Source organism: Anoplopoma fimbria, chromosome 6 (assembly GCF_027596085.1).
Source record: "Anoplopoma fimbria isolate UVic2021 breed Golden Eagle Sablefish chromosome 6, Afim_UVic_2022, whole genome shotgun sequence".
Classification (NCBI taxonomy): Eukaryota; Metazoa; Chordata; class Actinopteri; order Perciformes; family Anoplopomatidae; genus Anoplopoma; species Anoplopoma fimbria.
Window position 1 is genome coordinate 17,301,760 of NC_072454.1, and position 16,401 is coordinate 17,318,160.

Below are 16,401 nucleotides of genomic sequence, written 5' to 3' on the forward strand. Positions count from 1 at the left end.
ATGCATTTGAATTATATTTGCTGGACATGTACATTGAGATCATTCACATGTGTTATGCCAATTTCTCAAATAGAAATATTTGATTGCCAAAACTTCTGTCAAATAATAGAAAATAAAGAAACTATGAAACTCTGGCCTCTGGACTATCAGTGTTTATAAAATCTTGCACATATCAGACAAATAAAATTGGTTAAAGTAGTCTGACTTGGAAATATATAAGAAGCCAAAGCCAGCTGTAGAGTAGGATGGATGAAACAGGTGAGCAAGAGCAAGTTTGCATTCTGACATGAACAATAGAGGGTGTGGAGACAGTTGAGCTGCACATATAACATAGAGCCTGCCTAACCGCTCACACACACTCTGGGAGACAGTCGCAGACATAAAGAAAGACCTCAAATCTCTTTAAAATGTCCGGCATTGCGACTACACTTCAGCACAAACGAGAAAAATTGAACGGGATAGGATCCAACTCTCGTGCGGTGAAATACCTCAACCAGGACTTTGAATCGCTGAGGAGAAGCTGCCTGGAGAGAAGACAGCTGTTTCAGGATGACTGCTTTGAGGCTCTGCCCACATCCTTAGGGTACAAAGAACTTGCACCAAATTCCTATAAAGTACGGGGCATCACCTGGAAAAGACCCAAGGTGGGTACAATAACTAAGAAACCTATGTGCAGCTTTGACAGTATGTCATTTCGAAAGAAGGTTTGGTGAAGTGATATTGTAACATCCTCTTTTCCATATGATAATTCACTCTTTGACAGTATGTCATTTTGAAGGAAGGTTTGGTGAAGTGATATTGTAACATCCTCTTCCATATGATAATTCATATTCACTTTTCCATATGACACTTCACAAGATACTTGTTACTGTTTTCGTAACATAAGCTTGTTCTTGCTTGTCCTCACACCAAAATATTGTGGTTTTACCTAACAGAGTGCACATTGTGTTCCTGTAGTGGGTCAGGACACAAAGAGCTCCACTTTATACAGCATAATGGGTAATTCTCATATCCAGCAAAATATAATCCTCCAGATGAGGATGGGTATAATATTAGAGAAAGAAAGTTGGGATGTGAGGAAGCATTTCCATTTGACATGGTTTATAACTCTTGTTTTTCCCTCAGGAACTGGTTTCCAATCCAAAATTCATAGTTGAAAATGCAACCAGGACTGACATTTGTCAAGGAGCACTTGGTGAGACACACAAACACACACAATATCTGCATTTATTTTACCTTTAAAACTGACCTACACTTAGAACTTACCTTACTTTCCTATCAAATTACATTCAAATACATTTTGATGGCAGAATTAGATATGTACTGTATTTTACAAAGAATAAATTGATTTCCATCTTCATCTATTTGAATGAATGATTTGCATACTTATCTAAGACTGCAGTTAGCAGATGTGAATAAAGTAAACCACCCACAGTATGTTGCTTAATGCTCATTTGCTTGCTTAGTTTTAATCTCTGGCAACTTTATTTTTCCAGTACTTCTGTTACCAAACAGAAGTACTGGCAGCTGATGTGTGCACTGACATCAGCTGTCACTCGTTCAACTTCTTCAGTCTTCTCTTACCACACCCAGTCTGGTAAGAGACATACATGCGTGGGTGAGACTGAGTTGTTTACAGCTAATAAGTTAAGAGTGACGAGACAAGACCCATGAATTGTCAATTAAACAGAGGTGTGTGTGCAAACAACCTGCATACCTAGTATGTTTTGGAAATGTGTCATAATGCAACGGTAAATGGTCCGGATTTATTTAGCACTTTTTTAGTCTTAGCAACCACTCAAAGTGGTTTACAACACAAGTCACCATTCACACACTGGTGGAAGAGGCCTCCATACCGGGTGCCACCAGCTCATCAGGAGCATAGACATTCAGACACACATTTGGATTGATATATCTTTTCCAAGGGCGCTTCATCATGTAGACTTCAAAGGCCAGGGCTTGAAATGCCTTCCGATTAGTGGACGACCACTCTCCCTCCTGAGAAACAGCCGCACTAAAATGAAACCAACGTGACAATTTTAAAATTCACAGGAATTTCCTTTATTAACACTGTTTATTCGTGTTCAGGTGACTGTTGGCTCCTGGCAGCCATCGCCTCCTTGACTCTCAACAAACAGGTTTTGTCTCGCGTTGTTCCCCACGACCAAAGCTTTGACGACAACTACGCTGGCATCTTTCACTTCCAGGTGCTTGACACACACCAAATTCTTTCTTTTAGTGCTTAAGTAAAGGAGGTTTGATTTTGCTCATCGTGTCCTCTATATGGCTCTCAGTTCTGGCAGTTTGGAGAGTGGGTGGATGTGGTGGTTGACGACCGCTTGCCCACCAAAGATGGAGAGCTGCTGTTTGTTCACTCAGCGGAGGGTTCAGAGTTTTGGAGCGCCCTGTTGGAGAAGGCCTACGCCAAGTATGGAAGAATGAAGCATATCTTTCTGTTTGTTTAAGTTCCTCTTTTTCTGGTCTAGTAATCCATAAACTCCATTTCTCATTAGAATAAATGGATGCTATGAGGCTCTTTCCGGAGGCAGCACCACTGAAGGATTTGAAGACTTCACAGGAGGCATTGCTGAGAGCCATGAACTGAGCAAAGCAGATCCCCGCCTCTTCAAAATCATTAAGAAGGCCTTGGACAGAGGCTCCCTTCTGGGATGCTCCATTGATGTTTGTTTGAGCTTATTGTTGCGCATTCAGGGTTGTTAGCGATATCTGGTTGTTTTTACCTCACAAGCTTTCCCTTTCTTTCCAGATTACAAGCGCATCCGACTCAGAAGCCGTCACATATCGCAAGTTGGTGAAGGGCCATGCCTACTCAGTGACAGGAGCAGAGCAGGTGAGGAAATGTTTGTGTCTCTATACTGATCATCCAGGTCAAAGTGAAGCTGCAGTGGTTGTATGCTGTAATATATGTAACAATTTGGCTAACTGAGGTATGATAGTTTTACCTCTTTTATAACATTTATATTGTTTTAATGGAGTCCCCTTTTGTGTTGTTTTTCTGGTTGAGAGTTATTTACACCTTATTCTGTTGTCAGGTGGAGTACAGAGGGGACATGGTGCAGCTGATCAGGATTAGAAACCCATGGGGTCAAGTGGAGTGGAATGGAGCCTGGAGTGACAAGTGAGTTTTGTGGACTTCTGGGGGCAAGAGTTTTAAGGGTAGGAATTGCAAAGAATATGCTCATATTATCTCAAGTACTTATCATTGGCAGCCTCTCCAAAGAAATTCTATAGTTTTTAGCCCTTGTTAGCAACATGTGGCTATAGGGTTGCTGACATTGGTTGGTCAGTCAGCCCTCTACTTAGGTCGACATATTATCAGAAATATCCCTGACATTTAGAACAGATAACCACTGTGCCCATAGGATTAAGTCTTATGACTGTGGTGATGCCCGGACATTAGCATATCTAGAAAGTTCTCACTTAACATATCTTAACATAGCCTTCGCAAAATGTCAGCTGGGCTCCAGCCCCACCAGGACCCTGAATAGGATAAGTGGTTACAGATAATGGATGGATATCTCAACATCTACTGTGTGGATTTCAAACATTTATGGTTGCTAGATGATCTATACAGATTACTTTAATTCCTCTATCGCCACAACGAGGTCAACATTTGGTTTTGAGGAGAGTTGTATGTAAAAGTAAGTGTATTTTACATATCTAACAACGGATATTTGTGTTAAGATGAAATAAATAAAACTAAGCAGGATGAAAGCCAGGCAGAGAGTAAGACTGCCTGACTGAAACCAGTTTGTATTGACAAAAGCCCCACCTGCCAACAAACAAATGATCAAACCCCAATCACCACAGGAGTTAGCAACAATGCAAACAGAACCATGACGAATTACCACAAAGCCTAGGATTCACCTAACCAAATGGTAATTTTATCCCAGGGAGACAACACATGAGTTGTGACTAAAGAAAAGGTTATTTTACATAACATAAGGGAAACTTGCGTAATGATAATCTTAATGTCACAAAACCACACAGGGTGCAAACAGAAGGAGAGAAATACTGGCTGCCACCAGCTTTTGTTTTTTCAGTCAGACCAGGTGATCTGAATCTCTCTGATGAATGACCTGACTCCACCCACCAGGCTCCTACAGGCAGAGGCCTGCTCAGAGAGGGTCATTATTATATTCCTTTATTGATCCCCATGGGGAAATTCAAGTGTTGCAGCAGCTCAACTACACAGACAGACAATAAATACACATACTATACAACTACACAGACACAGACAATAAATACACATACTATACAACTACACAGACAATAAATACACATACTATACAACAAAATAAAGATAGAACAGGAATAAAAATGTACAGTATATCCACATGGGGGGGGCGCCTGGTCATCATACAAGTGACACTGTTATCTGATCAACCAACATGTTTAATTCAATTTTGAACTGAACTGCTTTCAACCAATTCTCATAAATGAGCTTTCCAAATTACGCCTTTTGTGTTGTTCATAGGAAGACCCAGCCTAATTCAAATATCCACATCCTTTGTTTAGAAGAGGGTATTAAGTGTGTGTGTGTGTATCTGTCATGCATGTAACACAAAGAAAGACATACACACCCAGTGGAATGGCTGGTATATCCTGTGTTGGAAAAGCTGTTACACTGTGGCTTTAAAGCTCCTTCTTGTGCTCGAGGTGTATGTGGAGTGTGTGACATTCGGTTAGGTGCAGGCCTGCAGTTCATGTCTTCCATGTTTTAACTTCATCACACAAACTGTTTCCAGCTAAGAATACATTGGCATTTTTTTCTAGGTCTTCTGAGTGGAGATATGTGAGTGACGATGACCGAGCTAGGCTGACCAACCGTTGTGAGGACGGGGAGTTCTGGTAAACGTCACTGAATCTACGTTTCTCCTTCTTCTGGGTTCCCAGTGCTGAAATACTCATATATTTTTGATATTCCAGTGAGAGTAAAAGAGCAATTTAAGCAAATTATGTGGTAGTTTCTATTCATTTTGTTTTTAATTTTTTTCTCATACTGTTTTGTCCACAGGATGTCTTTTTCCGACTTCCTGCGCCAATATTCTCGCCTTGAGATCTGCAACCTCACCCCTGATGCACTCACAGGCGATGGGTTCAAGAAATGGGCAGAGTCAGAGTTTGAGGAAACGTGGAGAAGGGGCGTTTCAGCTGGTGGCTGCAGAAACTTTCCAAGTATGAGCATTTTCACAACCTTCCCACGAGCACTGGTGTATGTGTGTCATAAAATAAAAGTAGTAGTAATTTAATTCGATCCTTATTGACAATTTTACGTAGACAATGCATATCAAAATAAATAATATCGACCGAAAGGGAGATGGATGAAGCTTAAACTTATAATGCCTATACCCTTTTTTCACAGAATAATTAAAAAGGCAGCCCTTTCACTAGGTTGAAAAAAAACAAAGACAAAACAGAAACAACAAAATTCCCTTTCCACTGTATACAGAAGCTTATCCAAACTTCTTAAAAAAACAAAACAACATGATCAATAGTATTGAATGTTGTTTTTAAGTCTTTAAACACCAACTCGCTATATTATTTGTTGTCCATTGCAGTAAATATCTCCTCTACCAGGTCCATCACTGCCATTGAGGTGGACCTATTGTCTCTAAAGCCATTATGGTCACTCAATAAATTGTGTTTTTTATGAAATGATCAAGTCTTTCTACAATTTTTGTTATTATAGTTATATTGTATTTCTAAAAATGTTGATAACTGGGAAAGCAGAGAAATCAGTTTATTGTAGAATTGGAGAGTAGATGTCTCTCTCTACTTTTATGAACAGGAATTACTTTCGCTGTTTTCATTTTGCTTTGAAATATACCTGTTTGGAGGGATTGATTGAAGATACATTCACTATACATTCTATAATAATGTCTTTACTTACAACATCACTTTTTCAGCTCCCTACTAAACCTTGTTTGCCTTCCTAGGTTCCTTCTGGATGAATCCTCAGTTTGTCATAAAGCTGGAAGAGGTGGATGATGACCCTGATGATGCTGAGGAGGGCTGCACCTTCATCGTGGGATTGATGCAGAAGAACAGGCGGCGTATGAGGAGAATGGGGCAGGACATGGAGACCATCGGCTATGCCATCTACGAGGTAAGGAGCTGCCTTTAAGATGTAAGTGATGATACTTCTGAAAGTATGTGATTGTATTTAATATTTGTATCTATTCTGACTATTTCATTTTTTTGTGTCTTTTTCTAGCTGCCTGAGGAGGTATGTTTTTGAAGATGTAGACACAGCACTCGTTTTTCATGAAGAATGAGTATTCAAAGATATTGTTGCATTAATGTTAAATTTTCAGTCCTGTAAATTCTCTAATTACACAATGTAAAAAGGTATTAAGTCAGAGAGAAGGTATAGGGATCCCTCGTGTGACTCCACTGCATGTTTGTCATTTTCCAGTACTCTGGCCAAAGGCAAGTGCACCTGAAGAAAAGCTTCTTCCTGCGCAACTGTGCAGCAGCGCGCTCCGAGACCTTCATCAACCTGAGAGAAGTGTGCAGCCACTTCTGTCTTCCTCCAGGAGAATACCTCATCATCCCCTCCACCTTTGAGCCCAACAAGAACGGAGACTTTTATGTGCGGGTGTTCTCTGAGAAACAGGCAACTTTCCAGTATGTTCCTTTCACAAATAAGCGCATGTCAGAATGACAAATTATACTGATAATCATTCAAAATGATCACATAACTATGACTTTTCGCTGCATTTAGAGAGATTGATGATCCTGTAGACTGCCATGTGGAGCAGGTAAAATCATATCCCTTGATATACACGTTTTTGAAGATTGTTTTTTAACAAAGCAGAGAATAAAATATTATTTTGTCATCTCTAGATTGATATTGATGAAGATGACATCAGTGATAGATTCAAGAGACTGTTTGGACAGCTTGCTGGACATGTAAGTATATTATAAAGATAAGATACATTCTCTTGTGGTTTCGAATCATTGCTTATGATTTACAGTGTCCTTGTCATATGCTTCTTAGGATGTGGAGATTTCTGCATTCGAGCTGCAGAAAATCCTCAACCGAGTGATTATGAGAAGTAAGAAATCATTTATTTCTCTTTTTTTCAGTCAAGTTTAATATGTGAATTTATGTGCACATGACCCTCGCAGCAATTTACCCATGTGTTTTATTCATTTTCAGGAGATGACATCAAAACCAGTGGGTTTAGCCTAACGACCTGCCGCAACATGATCAATCTGCTGGACGTATCCTTACTTCCTATCTTAAGTTATCTCAAGAAAAATCTACAAAACTATTAAACTCTTTAAATCCAGTTTTCCTATCTAACTGTCAGTAAGAAAGTTGAAAAGAATATTTTCTTAAATGTCAAACTATCCCTTTGAGGCTGTAAAAATAATTTAGTATGCCACCTTCTGACTATTTTCTATAAAGCATGTTACAAAGTTTTTGCTGATGTTATATGATGTGATTCATATGATGACTGAAATATTCAAACCAAAGTCTCTATTGACTTTAATCAAATGGAGATATTTTATATGACTATACATATTTCCCCCTAATTGAGCCTGGCACATTTGGGAACATCTTTGGATCTCTTGATCTTTACTCAAAGAACCACGTGCAAGGTCATGTTGGATATAAGTTGACAACATGCCACACATTACTCCTTCATTACTACTTTCCTTTACATACTCCTCAAAGAAAGATGGAAGCGGAAAACTGGGACTCGTAGAATTTAAGATTCTGTGGACAAAGATTGAGAAGTTCCTGGTGTGTTCTTTATTTGTTTACAATGACATTAACGTATCGTGTGTTACTTTTTCAGTAGAATGTTGTTAGCATCCACATTGACTTGTTGTGCTCTCCGTTAGGATGTGTACAAAGAGAAAGACAAAGACCAGAGTGGCTTAATGAGCTCATCTGAGATGCGGATGGCTGTTGAGGATGTTGGTGAGAAGTCCATTTCACAATATATTTCTCTGCAGTCAGTTTCCTTAGGGAGTTAGAAGGTAGATTTGAATACAGCATAGATTTGAATAATAATTTACAGGAGAGCTGTTTATATAATTTTGTGTACTTTTGTGTACAAGTGTGTGAATTATTTTGTCCTCATGTTTTTCATTATGTTCAGTTAGAAGCTCATTTATTTTGCATTTCGGCAGGTTTCTCTCTCAACAACACTCTGCAACAGATTATTGTGGCCCGCTACAGTGACAAAAACCTCACCATTGACTTTGACAACTTTGTGTGCAGCATGATCCGCTTGGAGTCACTCTTCGGTGAGTTTTTTGTCATTATGACCACACTCTTTTTATCCTACAGCAAAGCAGACATTATTATATGAGTTATGATTTTTTATTTTATCTACAACAGATACCTTCAAGATCCTGGACAAGAATGGGTCTGGTGAGATAGAAATTGGTTTTATGGAGGTAAGAGCCAAACAGTGACAATGACACAAAAATATTAAGAAATGGTTTATGGACCAACTGGTGACTTATGCTTGTATTTTCCTTCACAGTGGCTGAATCTGGTGATGTTGTAGAGAGGAACTCTGAGTATAATCAGTTGAAGAATCCAGACTGGGGTTGAATGGTCATATCTGAACATTATACAGTGTGTGTCTTGTGTGCAACTTAATCAATGGATATTGATCTTGATGGAAAATAATTACAATAAAACATAATAAAGCCACAATTTCCCACAAATAAGAATCTGTTCATTCAGTGTTATCAATAAATAAGATATCCATTTTAAGCAGTATGTCTGTCCACTGAGAATGTTCAAGTAGACTACTAATAATACAGAATTTTTGGCAATACACTTATCTGTTTTCTTTTTCAGTGAGGTAAACAAGAGCATTATCTTGCCACTCTTGTGTCTGTACTGTAAATATGAAGGTATCACCAGCTGCTGCTAGTTAGCTTAGTTTAGCTTAGCATAAAGACTTAAAACAGGTACCAAAATCCAGCAACTCTAAAGCTCACTAAATAATATCTCATTTGTTTAAGGCTACTATGTGGATCTTTTATTTTGGCAGTCCCTGTTGATAAAGGCTGTAGTTTCCGAGTCCTGATTCTCTTTTTTTTGCTGCAGCACGGTCTGACAGTCTTCCCCCACAACTCTCTCATATATCATACCATATATTGTGTGGTCACCTCACATGATTATCATTCACTGTATCCAAACTGTACATCAACTGTACCACTGTACTTCACCTTACTGTAGAAAGCAAGATGAAAACTTATATAAGATATTTCACTTAAATTATCAATATCAATATTCCTTTAATACATGCAATATGTGGGATATTAATATTCATAAAGCAGGCAGATTGTGTCACTCCCCACAGAGTGCAACAGATTTAGGCATCCTATCTAACACAACGCAAACAGGGATGTCCAATTCAGCATCTACAACCCACCAGTAGATGTCAGAGCTCTCATAGACTTGGCTTTGCTGCTTTGACGTCACTGACTGGGTTGTGGCCAAACTTACAATGTGTTTGCAGCAGCATGAAGTTTTCAACTGACACAGAGTTATGCAGCAGCCATTTTCTGCTCTGTGTGGCTTAGGGTTGTATTTCCCATTTTACTGCTTTGAAAAGTTGCTGCTGGCTGCTTTTTCGCTCTGGTACCACAGTCATGTTGACATAATAAGCAACCCGCAGGCCACCAAAATAGAGGTTTTGTAGCTAACTCTATCATACTTTTGCGCAGCAGAACAACTATAATAACAAGTAATGGGTTTAAAATATCTCTCAGTTTTTCTTTACAAGTCACAGATTCCAGTTCTTGCAGTGCTAGTGTTAGAAGGCAAGTTATGACATGTGCTGACATTTAGGCACTCTGCCTTTTGGAACAGAAGCTAATCCGGATGTGGGGCGGGACTCTGACTCCCTGTAAACCACTGATCCACACAGAGGAAGCAAAGCCACTGTGATGCTAAAGCAGAGTATCTGTATTTAAAAATAGTCACTGTGGAGGAAGGGTTTATCATGCATTAAATGCTCATTCAAATGTGTGTATCATCTAAAAAAGATGAAGACTATTACTTGCCAATAAGTTAGTTCAGGTGTTGTAATTGGTAGTTGTAGTATTTTTCATTTTAAAGTACGTTACAGTAGACGGAGACATTGCATTGTAATTTTTTGACTATGCATTTTGCCTCACAAGAGGGCTGAAAAAATCCTGTGTGTCTGTTATTCCTAAATATTCTAAAATCTTTACTTTACTTTTCATATCTGGCTGACATACTGTATTTAAGTAATTCAGAAAAAATATAATAATAATAATAACAACAACAATAATATTAATAATAACAATGATAAATTCAATGAAGCATTCCTTAGCATTTTATGTCAGACTGCATTAGATAGCTCCTCTGCCCTTGAGCTTCAGAAAATGTAGCTTGTGTGGATACTTCGGCACTACTTGATTGATAAAAAAAGTTCCTGAAAAGCTCTTTGATTCAACAAAAGGTGATGCTTCCACCATGCCGCTGAGAAATGTAGTTAAACAAGTAACGCCGCTATTGCCAAACACTGCTAGTTATTTCCCTACACTATAAAAGGGATGGTACCAGAGGAAAGTGGAAGGGGGCCATGGTTCCCTTCCTGTGAACTGGGCATCTAATTCCTAGCTACTCCTCTGGACAAAAAGAAGTTCCAGATATTATTATTCTAAGATGGACATAGAATTAAATATATTTTCAAGTATTTCCCTGTTTGTTTCGGGTTTTTTTTTACCTGGGATCAAACCCTTATCTATTTACTCTTTGAATCAATGCAGTTTTCCAATAGCTGAAACAGAGTGAAAAGCAGGCCTGGAACTGAGTCTGCGCACTCATTTTGCATGCACCAGAGTCACTTTTTGTGATGCATATAAACTGCACTGACTCATTCACACTGAACATGACTAAAGAAAAAAAACATCTTAAAAACTGCGTTTCACTTTCCACATCAATGTTAATGTGCCATTTACATTGGTCTAGAATGATCAGTGTTATACTTACAGCAAACACTATAGTACAACACTGCACCGCACAATACAACACAAGACAGTACAATAGAATCTATAAATAAATACATATGACGAATGACAATTTACACCTAAAGTTCATATTGGCCAGATTTCCCTGATAAGTGGTAAGTATGTATAATATTAGTTGTGTTCAGTAGCAGTCGATTGAAACCAATCCTGATTTTGCACATCTAATTATTGACTATGACTATAGGAATCTTATGGGAGGTGTAACATCTCACTTTTCGTAGGTGCCTGGGTAAATCCTCTTGACATAACTTGACTCATCCTGTCTTTTACCTTATAAGGCCACTGAATTGGATCCCAACAGCAGATGAGTTAAATATGTGGACAGGTTTGTTCTCCATATAAGGGCATTATGTGCCACTCCTACTGGTGACCGCCTCAAGCTCACCTGGGGTATTACCTACAAAGGTAGATCTCTACCTCTACCAAACATGACGATGGAAATGTTAACAAAAATATGTTGGATTGTACCAGACAACAAAGCACATGAATCCATTGTGATTTAGGCTTCAAATGTAATTTGATTAGATGCAAATGCTGAGGTTGTAGATGAAACTGTGTCACACCTGGGAAGAGGGGGGTGGGCCTACTTTTGGAGGTGTGCTCATTTACTCCGGCTCCTCCTCTATGAGTCAACCTGCTCTCCTTCCTTAATATGACCCTTCAGCATTTTGAGTGCTGCTGCCATTTTTTCTCTGCTGCCTGTTTCCTTCACACATCACAAGCAAAATGGTGAGTAGCTTTCACAAATGATTTGACTGGATTGACTTGTGTTGTGTCAGTTAACATCTTTTTCTTTGTGGTTTGTTTGCCCCACAGGACATGTAATGTAGAGATGATAAAAAACATATCCTAATTTTAACAACCTATGTAAAAGCTGTGTAAACTCAGCGAAGCCTGGTTGTCATTATGTCTAGAGTGTAAGATTTTCATTTGGTGTTTCTTTGACAAAATGGTTTGCTGAGTGAAAATGCGAGTTTAGTGTTTGAAAGAGCATGTTCAAGGTGTGGTTTTTGCTTCCAAAATGGAGGGAGCTTTGTTCGTGCTTCAAACTTGTTCTATGAGAATCCCTTGGGGCGGACTTTCTTGTGCTAACTTGTTCCACAATGACTGGAATGTGACAGAGCCAAGGCCTAGAAAATTCATATGGAAGCTACACCAATGGCATGTTACTGCTGAAAGGATGGTAGATGCACACTGAACTGCTTTAGTAACACTTCTCTCCAAAGTCTTGTTTTGAAGAACTTCCTGTTTCCTCATCTTTAGGTTCTGCTTTTTGTCTCAAAACCAAGGTACAACTGAACAAGTTTGCTCATAATATGAGCCAAGGCCCACCTTACACTAAAGTTCCCATTTTGTAATAGTATTTTCCTATTCTCTCAATTTAAAATAATTTGTACACTTAACTGGCAAATTAGAGTTAGTACTGAACCTTTTTCAAGAATAAAATTATATAGGGGTTGAAAATAGCTGCTTTGTCACTTTACTTGACTAAAATGAATGAAATCGCATCTACAATTAAGACATGATTCTTATCGTCATTCAAAATACATAAACAAGTTACAAAAGCAATTGTTGTTGCATTTTTTGTCTTTTACAGGTTTGTCTTCTGATCTGTCTTCAGGCATTATGTAACTCAAAATGAGTAGAACATTAAATAGATTTTGAATGTGACAACAGGTTTGGATTTTTTTTTATTATTGTACCAAACACTGACATGTAATGTTTGCTTCCTCAAAAACAGACGTCTGGAGTAACAGTCAGTGAAGAAGTGAAAACCATCTACAACAAAATGAAGCTGGTGAAAAGCGATGATGTCGAGGAGGACCGTATTCGAATCGTGGTATGTCACATCGTCGAGGAAATTGAAGTGGAGAAAATCTTCCGGCAGAAAGATCTGGAGGACGTGGGTGATATCTTCAAGTTCTTCCAGAGTCTGCTGCTCAAAGATCAGTGCCGCTACTTTCTGTACGACTGCCACTATCAAACCAAGGAACATAGTAGAAAAGAGGACGTGGTCTTAATGCTGTGGTAGGTCATTGTATTTCAATTTGAGCATAATTACTTTAAATAAATGTTTCCTTCTGCATCCTCAACTGCCTGCAGACTGTAGAGAAGTACTAGCAATATAATCTTGGTAAAATCCTTGTTTTTAAGAGCTAATCTAATTCTGAGGAAATTCTTTGTGTGTGCATGAATACTTTTGTTAACGTAAACTATCTGTGTGGGACACTGGGATAAATTATTTTTCTTCCCATTAGGGCTCCTGACACTGCAACAATCAAACCTAGACTAAAATACGCTGCCTCAAAAGTTGCTCTTGACAAGACCATAGTGGGTAAGGGTTTCCTTCCTGGCTTTATTCATTTTACTTTCATAGACATTGATAACATTAGAGCTCAAGTTGAATGGTGTTCACTCTGTTAAAGTAACTCTAATTTCTTCAACAGGTATCAAGCACAATTTCCAGGTAAATGACTATGGAGATGTGGACAGGGATACCTTTGCAGATAAACTTGGGAAAGATGTACTCAAACTTGAGGGCAACCCTGTGACTCCTGGGAATTAAACAGTATCTCCCCTGTTTCATCATAAGGTACATTTAAAGGAATCTGAGGGGATAATGGCAAGATTTCCAATTCAACTTAGTTTTTTGTATTGGTTCAACAAGTCTTAAAGGGAGATTTGGGCTCTGGAGGGGTTTAGATTCCTGTATCACAAACCCCTTATGTTTGTTTCTTTCTAAACTGTCCAGTTACACCAGTTTGGCTGTGAAATCTGTCTAATTTTTTTTTTTTTTTTGACATATCCATACATTAGCCAAGATACTATTGTTGGTCACTTGACTATTTGTGCATTTAATCCCAGCATTGGCCAATACAAACCATTTTCCCTACTTGTGTATGTGTCCACTAAAACCATATCTTGTAAAATATCACAATGGAAACCCTACTAGTTCTCTAGGTCAACATGACTATGCCTATAACTTTGAGATAAATCTGTTTTCTAGACTGTTACACATGTAAAGAATAGTACAACTTTTACAAAGAAAGCTTCACTGAAAAATGCTGCAGTTGTTGTACTGTAAAAGTATTGTAAAATAAATTCAATGCAATCAATTGTGCAAGTGTTTCCTTTTTTCTTTCCCCCCACTAAAGGATTGTCAGTGTTTGATGTTGGAGGCCAGATAACTTTGGGTTTAACTCAAGCTGTAGCTTCATTCAAACCAAGCACTGCAATCAGTGCTGTCCTTAATTCATTTGTATACTGCAAAATCTTGCGTTAAAAGTTCTCATTTTTAAACAAACGGCAGGTAGCTTGAGTTTTTTGTTGCGAATGAAATTTGCATTTGGGTAAAATCTGAAATTGTTTAATTTTAGTCTTCATTCATGTTCCATCACTGCAGCCATATTTATGGACTCTGATATGTCAATACTATAAATAAAACTGCACCTTCACACAGATTTTATACTCACAACTTTTTTCACACTCGCAACACACGACTAGTATACAGCAGCAACCAGTTATTTGCTATGTAAAGATATAGTGGAGTAATGTCTGCCTCAGCAGAGAATTAAGTTGCTCTCCCTCTGTGTGTTGTAATCAGAGCTTCTCCTTGCTTTGTTGACCCAACCGGACTGGCTGTGCATGTGAGCGTGCCCAACTGTTTAGCTGATGCCGCTGCCCTGACCAGCAGAAGAGCCCTGTAAGTGTATTCACTGTCTTTGCGAGAGTCAGGCGAGAAGGTTGATACCACACTCATAATTGTTTGCTAAAATATTTAGCCGAAGCCAGCAACCAGTTAGCTTAGCTTAGCATAAAGAGCAGAAAAGGCTATTCTTGCTCTGTCCAAAGGTGGCAAACCGGTGGAGAGACTCCATGAAGTTACTGGCCCAGTCCATAACCCCCCTGGTGAAACAGCAAATTGCCATAACTAAACTTCCATGCGTATAAAAGTTGCCCGTAGGTGGATTTTGCTACCTTCAGAAAAAGCAGCTCTAGCTTTACCCCCATTTCCAGTCTGAGTCAGCTGCAGGTTGGAGCCCCATATTCACCAGAAAAAGATGAAAGTGATGTCTATCTTTCTAACTCTCAAGAAATGAAAAATAATCATTGGCCTACTTTGCAACTCATGTTTAGCAATGCTTTTAACAATTTAAAAAGTGAACCAATGTTAATCCATGGCCACCTTATAGTAAATCACTTTTGTTCGGTACATTTTCAGCTAATCTCTATTTTACTAGTAATTTTATCTCCATCCTTTAATTTGTTGGATATTTCCTGCATGGACCAACTGTTGAATATGTTCCATCGCAAGTGACTGGCTGTAACAATTTGGTTTTACTGGAATTTCACGTACTAATAGGCCAATATAATTTACTGCAGGTTGGAATGTCACCACAGGACAATTGTGTGACCACACCAACTATAGCCTTCCCAAAATCAGCCTACTTTAGTCATCTCAATGGGGGTTTGAAGGTTCTCATTTAAGTCAAAAGTGGGAAAATGTTCTCTTAATACATGTATTGCATCATAGATGTGCATGTCATCAGAAGGCCATAGTCTTGATGTGAGTGATGTGCACGCTACCTGGCAGCTTTGTTTAATTTTGCAACATACCATTCATAATGATTTAAGGACTAAAAATTGAGTTTCAATTTCTTTTTAGTTTCACTTATTTTGCTCACCCATCAACAAACGTCTCTTTTTTACTTTTAAAATTGCAGTGTTTATGGGGGTGGGGCAGACAGAAAGATCATGCCCAACAACAAACCATACATGGCTGTGGGATGAGTCGAACTCCTTGTAACACCCTTCCTTGTGCATCTGTAACCACTGATTCAACCTGAACCTTAGAATGTGTAAAGCTTTAATCTATGCCACATTTTTAACAGGCTTTAAAAAGCTCTACTTATATTTTTAAAGGATAATAAAGAAGACAACTTCTACAGTAACTACATCATTTTAACCCTCAATTTTGCTGTAAAAAGGTAGCCTATACTGAAAGGAGGTTGCTGTCGCGTAGCAGTCCTTCCTGTTAGAGACAAAATAACCTACAACATGTTGCAGGTCAGACACAAATACTGTTCTCTTCACAGCAGAGTTGCAGCTTCACAGCTTTTAACCCAGGCAGGGTGGTTTAAGTTTTAAAATGTTATCCTTAGCCTACTGTGTAAAGTTGTCATGAAGCAGACGTTCAGTCAGCACACATGCGTGCAGATTTTCCCTATGATTTTCACCGGATTTAAAACTATGTCAAAGTATAACATACTCAATAGCCAACTTTGCCTCCTGCCTGCACTCATTGCACCTTTACAGAAACAGCGACACTGAACAGCAATGATA

The 16,401-nt window shown here is 38.6% G+C and overlaps 2 protein-coding genes across 2 annotated transcripts; both read left to right on the forward strand.

Annotated features, from left to right (window-relative positions):
- Positions 1-404: 404 nt before the first annotated feature.
- On the forward strand, positions 405-8,600 carry LOC129092104 (calpain-2 catalytic subunit-like). Its single transcript, XM_054599903.1, has 21 exons — positions 405-644; positions 1,126-1,195; positions 2,089-2,207; positions 2,295-2,428; positions 2,514-2,682; positions 2,768-2,851; positions 3,054-3,139; positions 4,798-4,872; positions 5,039-5,199; positions 5,961-6,130; positions 6,239-6,250; positions 6,440-6,651; positions 6,749-6,785; positions 6,871-6,936; positions 7,025-7,082; positions 7,187-7,251; positions 7,709-7,777; positions 7,879-7,957; positions 8,170-8,286; positions 8,381-8,439; positions 8,529-8,600. The coding sequence occupies exons 1-21, from the start codon at positions 408-410 to the stop codon at positions 8,550-8,552; spliced, it is 2,103 nt and encodes a 700-aa protein (XP_054455878.1). The 5' UTR covers positions 405-407; the 3' UTR covers positions 8,553-8,600.
- A 3,079-nt stretch (positions 8,601-11,679) lies between these two features.
- Positions 11,680-14,179, forward strand: cfl1l (cofilin 1 (non-muscle), like). Its single transcript, XM_054600273.1, has 4 exons — positions 11,680-11,787; positions 12,800-13,086; positions 13,317-13,393; positions 13,506-14,179. The coding sequence occupies exons 1-4, from the start codon at positions 11,785-11,787 to the stop codon at positions 13,622-13,624; spliced, it is 486 nt and encodes a 161-aa protein (XP_054456248.1). The 5' UTR covers positions 11,680-11,784; the 3' UTR covers positions 13,625-14,179.
- Positions 14,180-16,401: the final 2,222 nt, after the last annotated feature.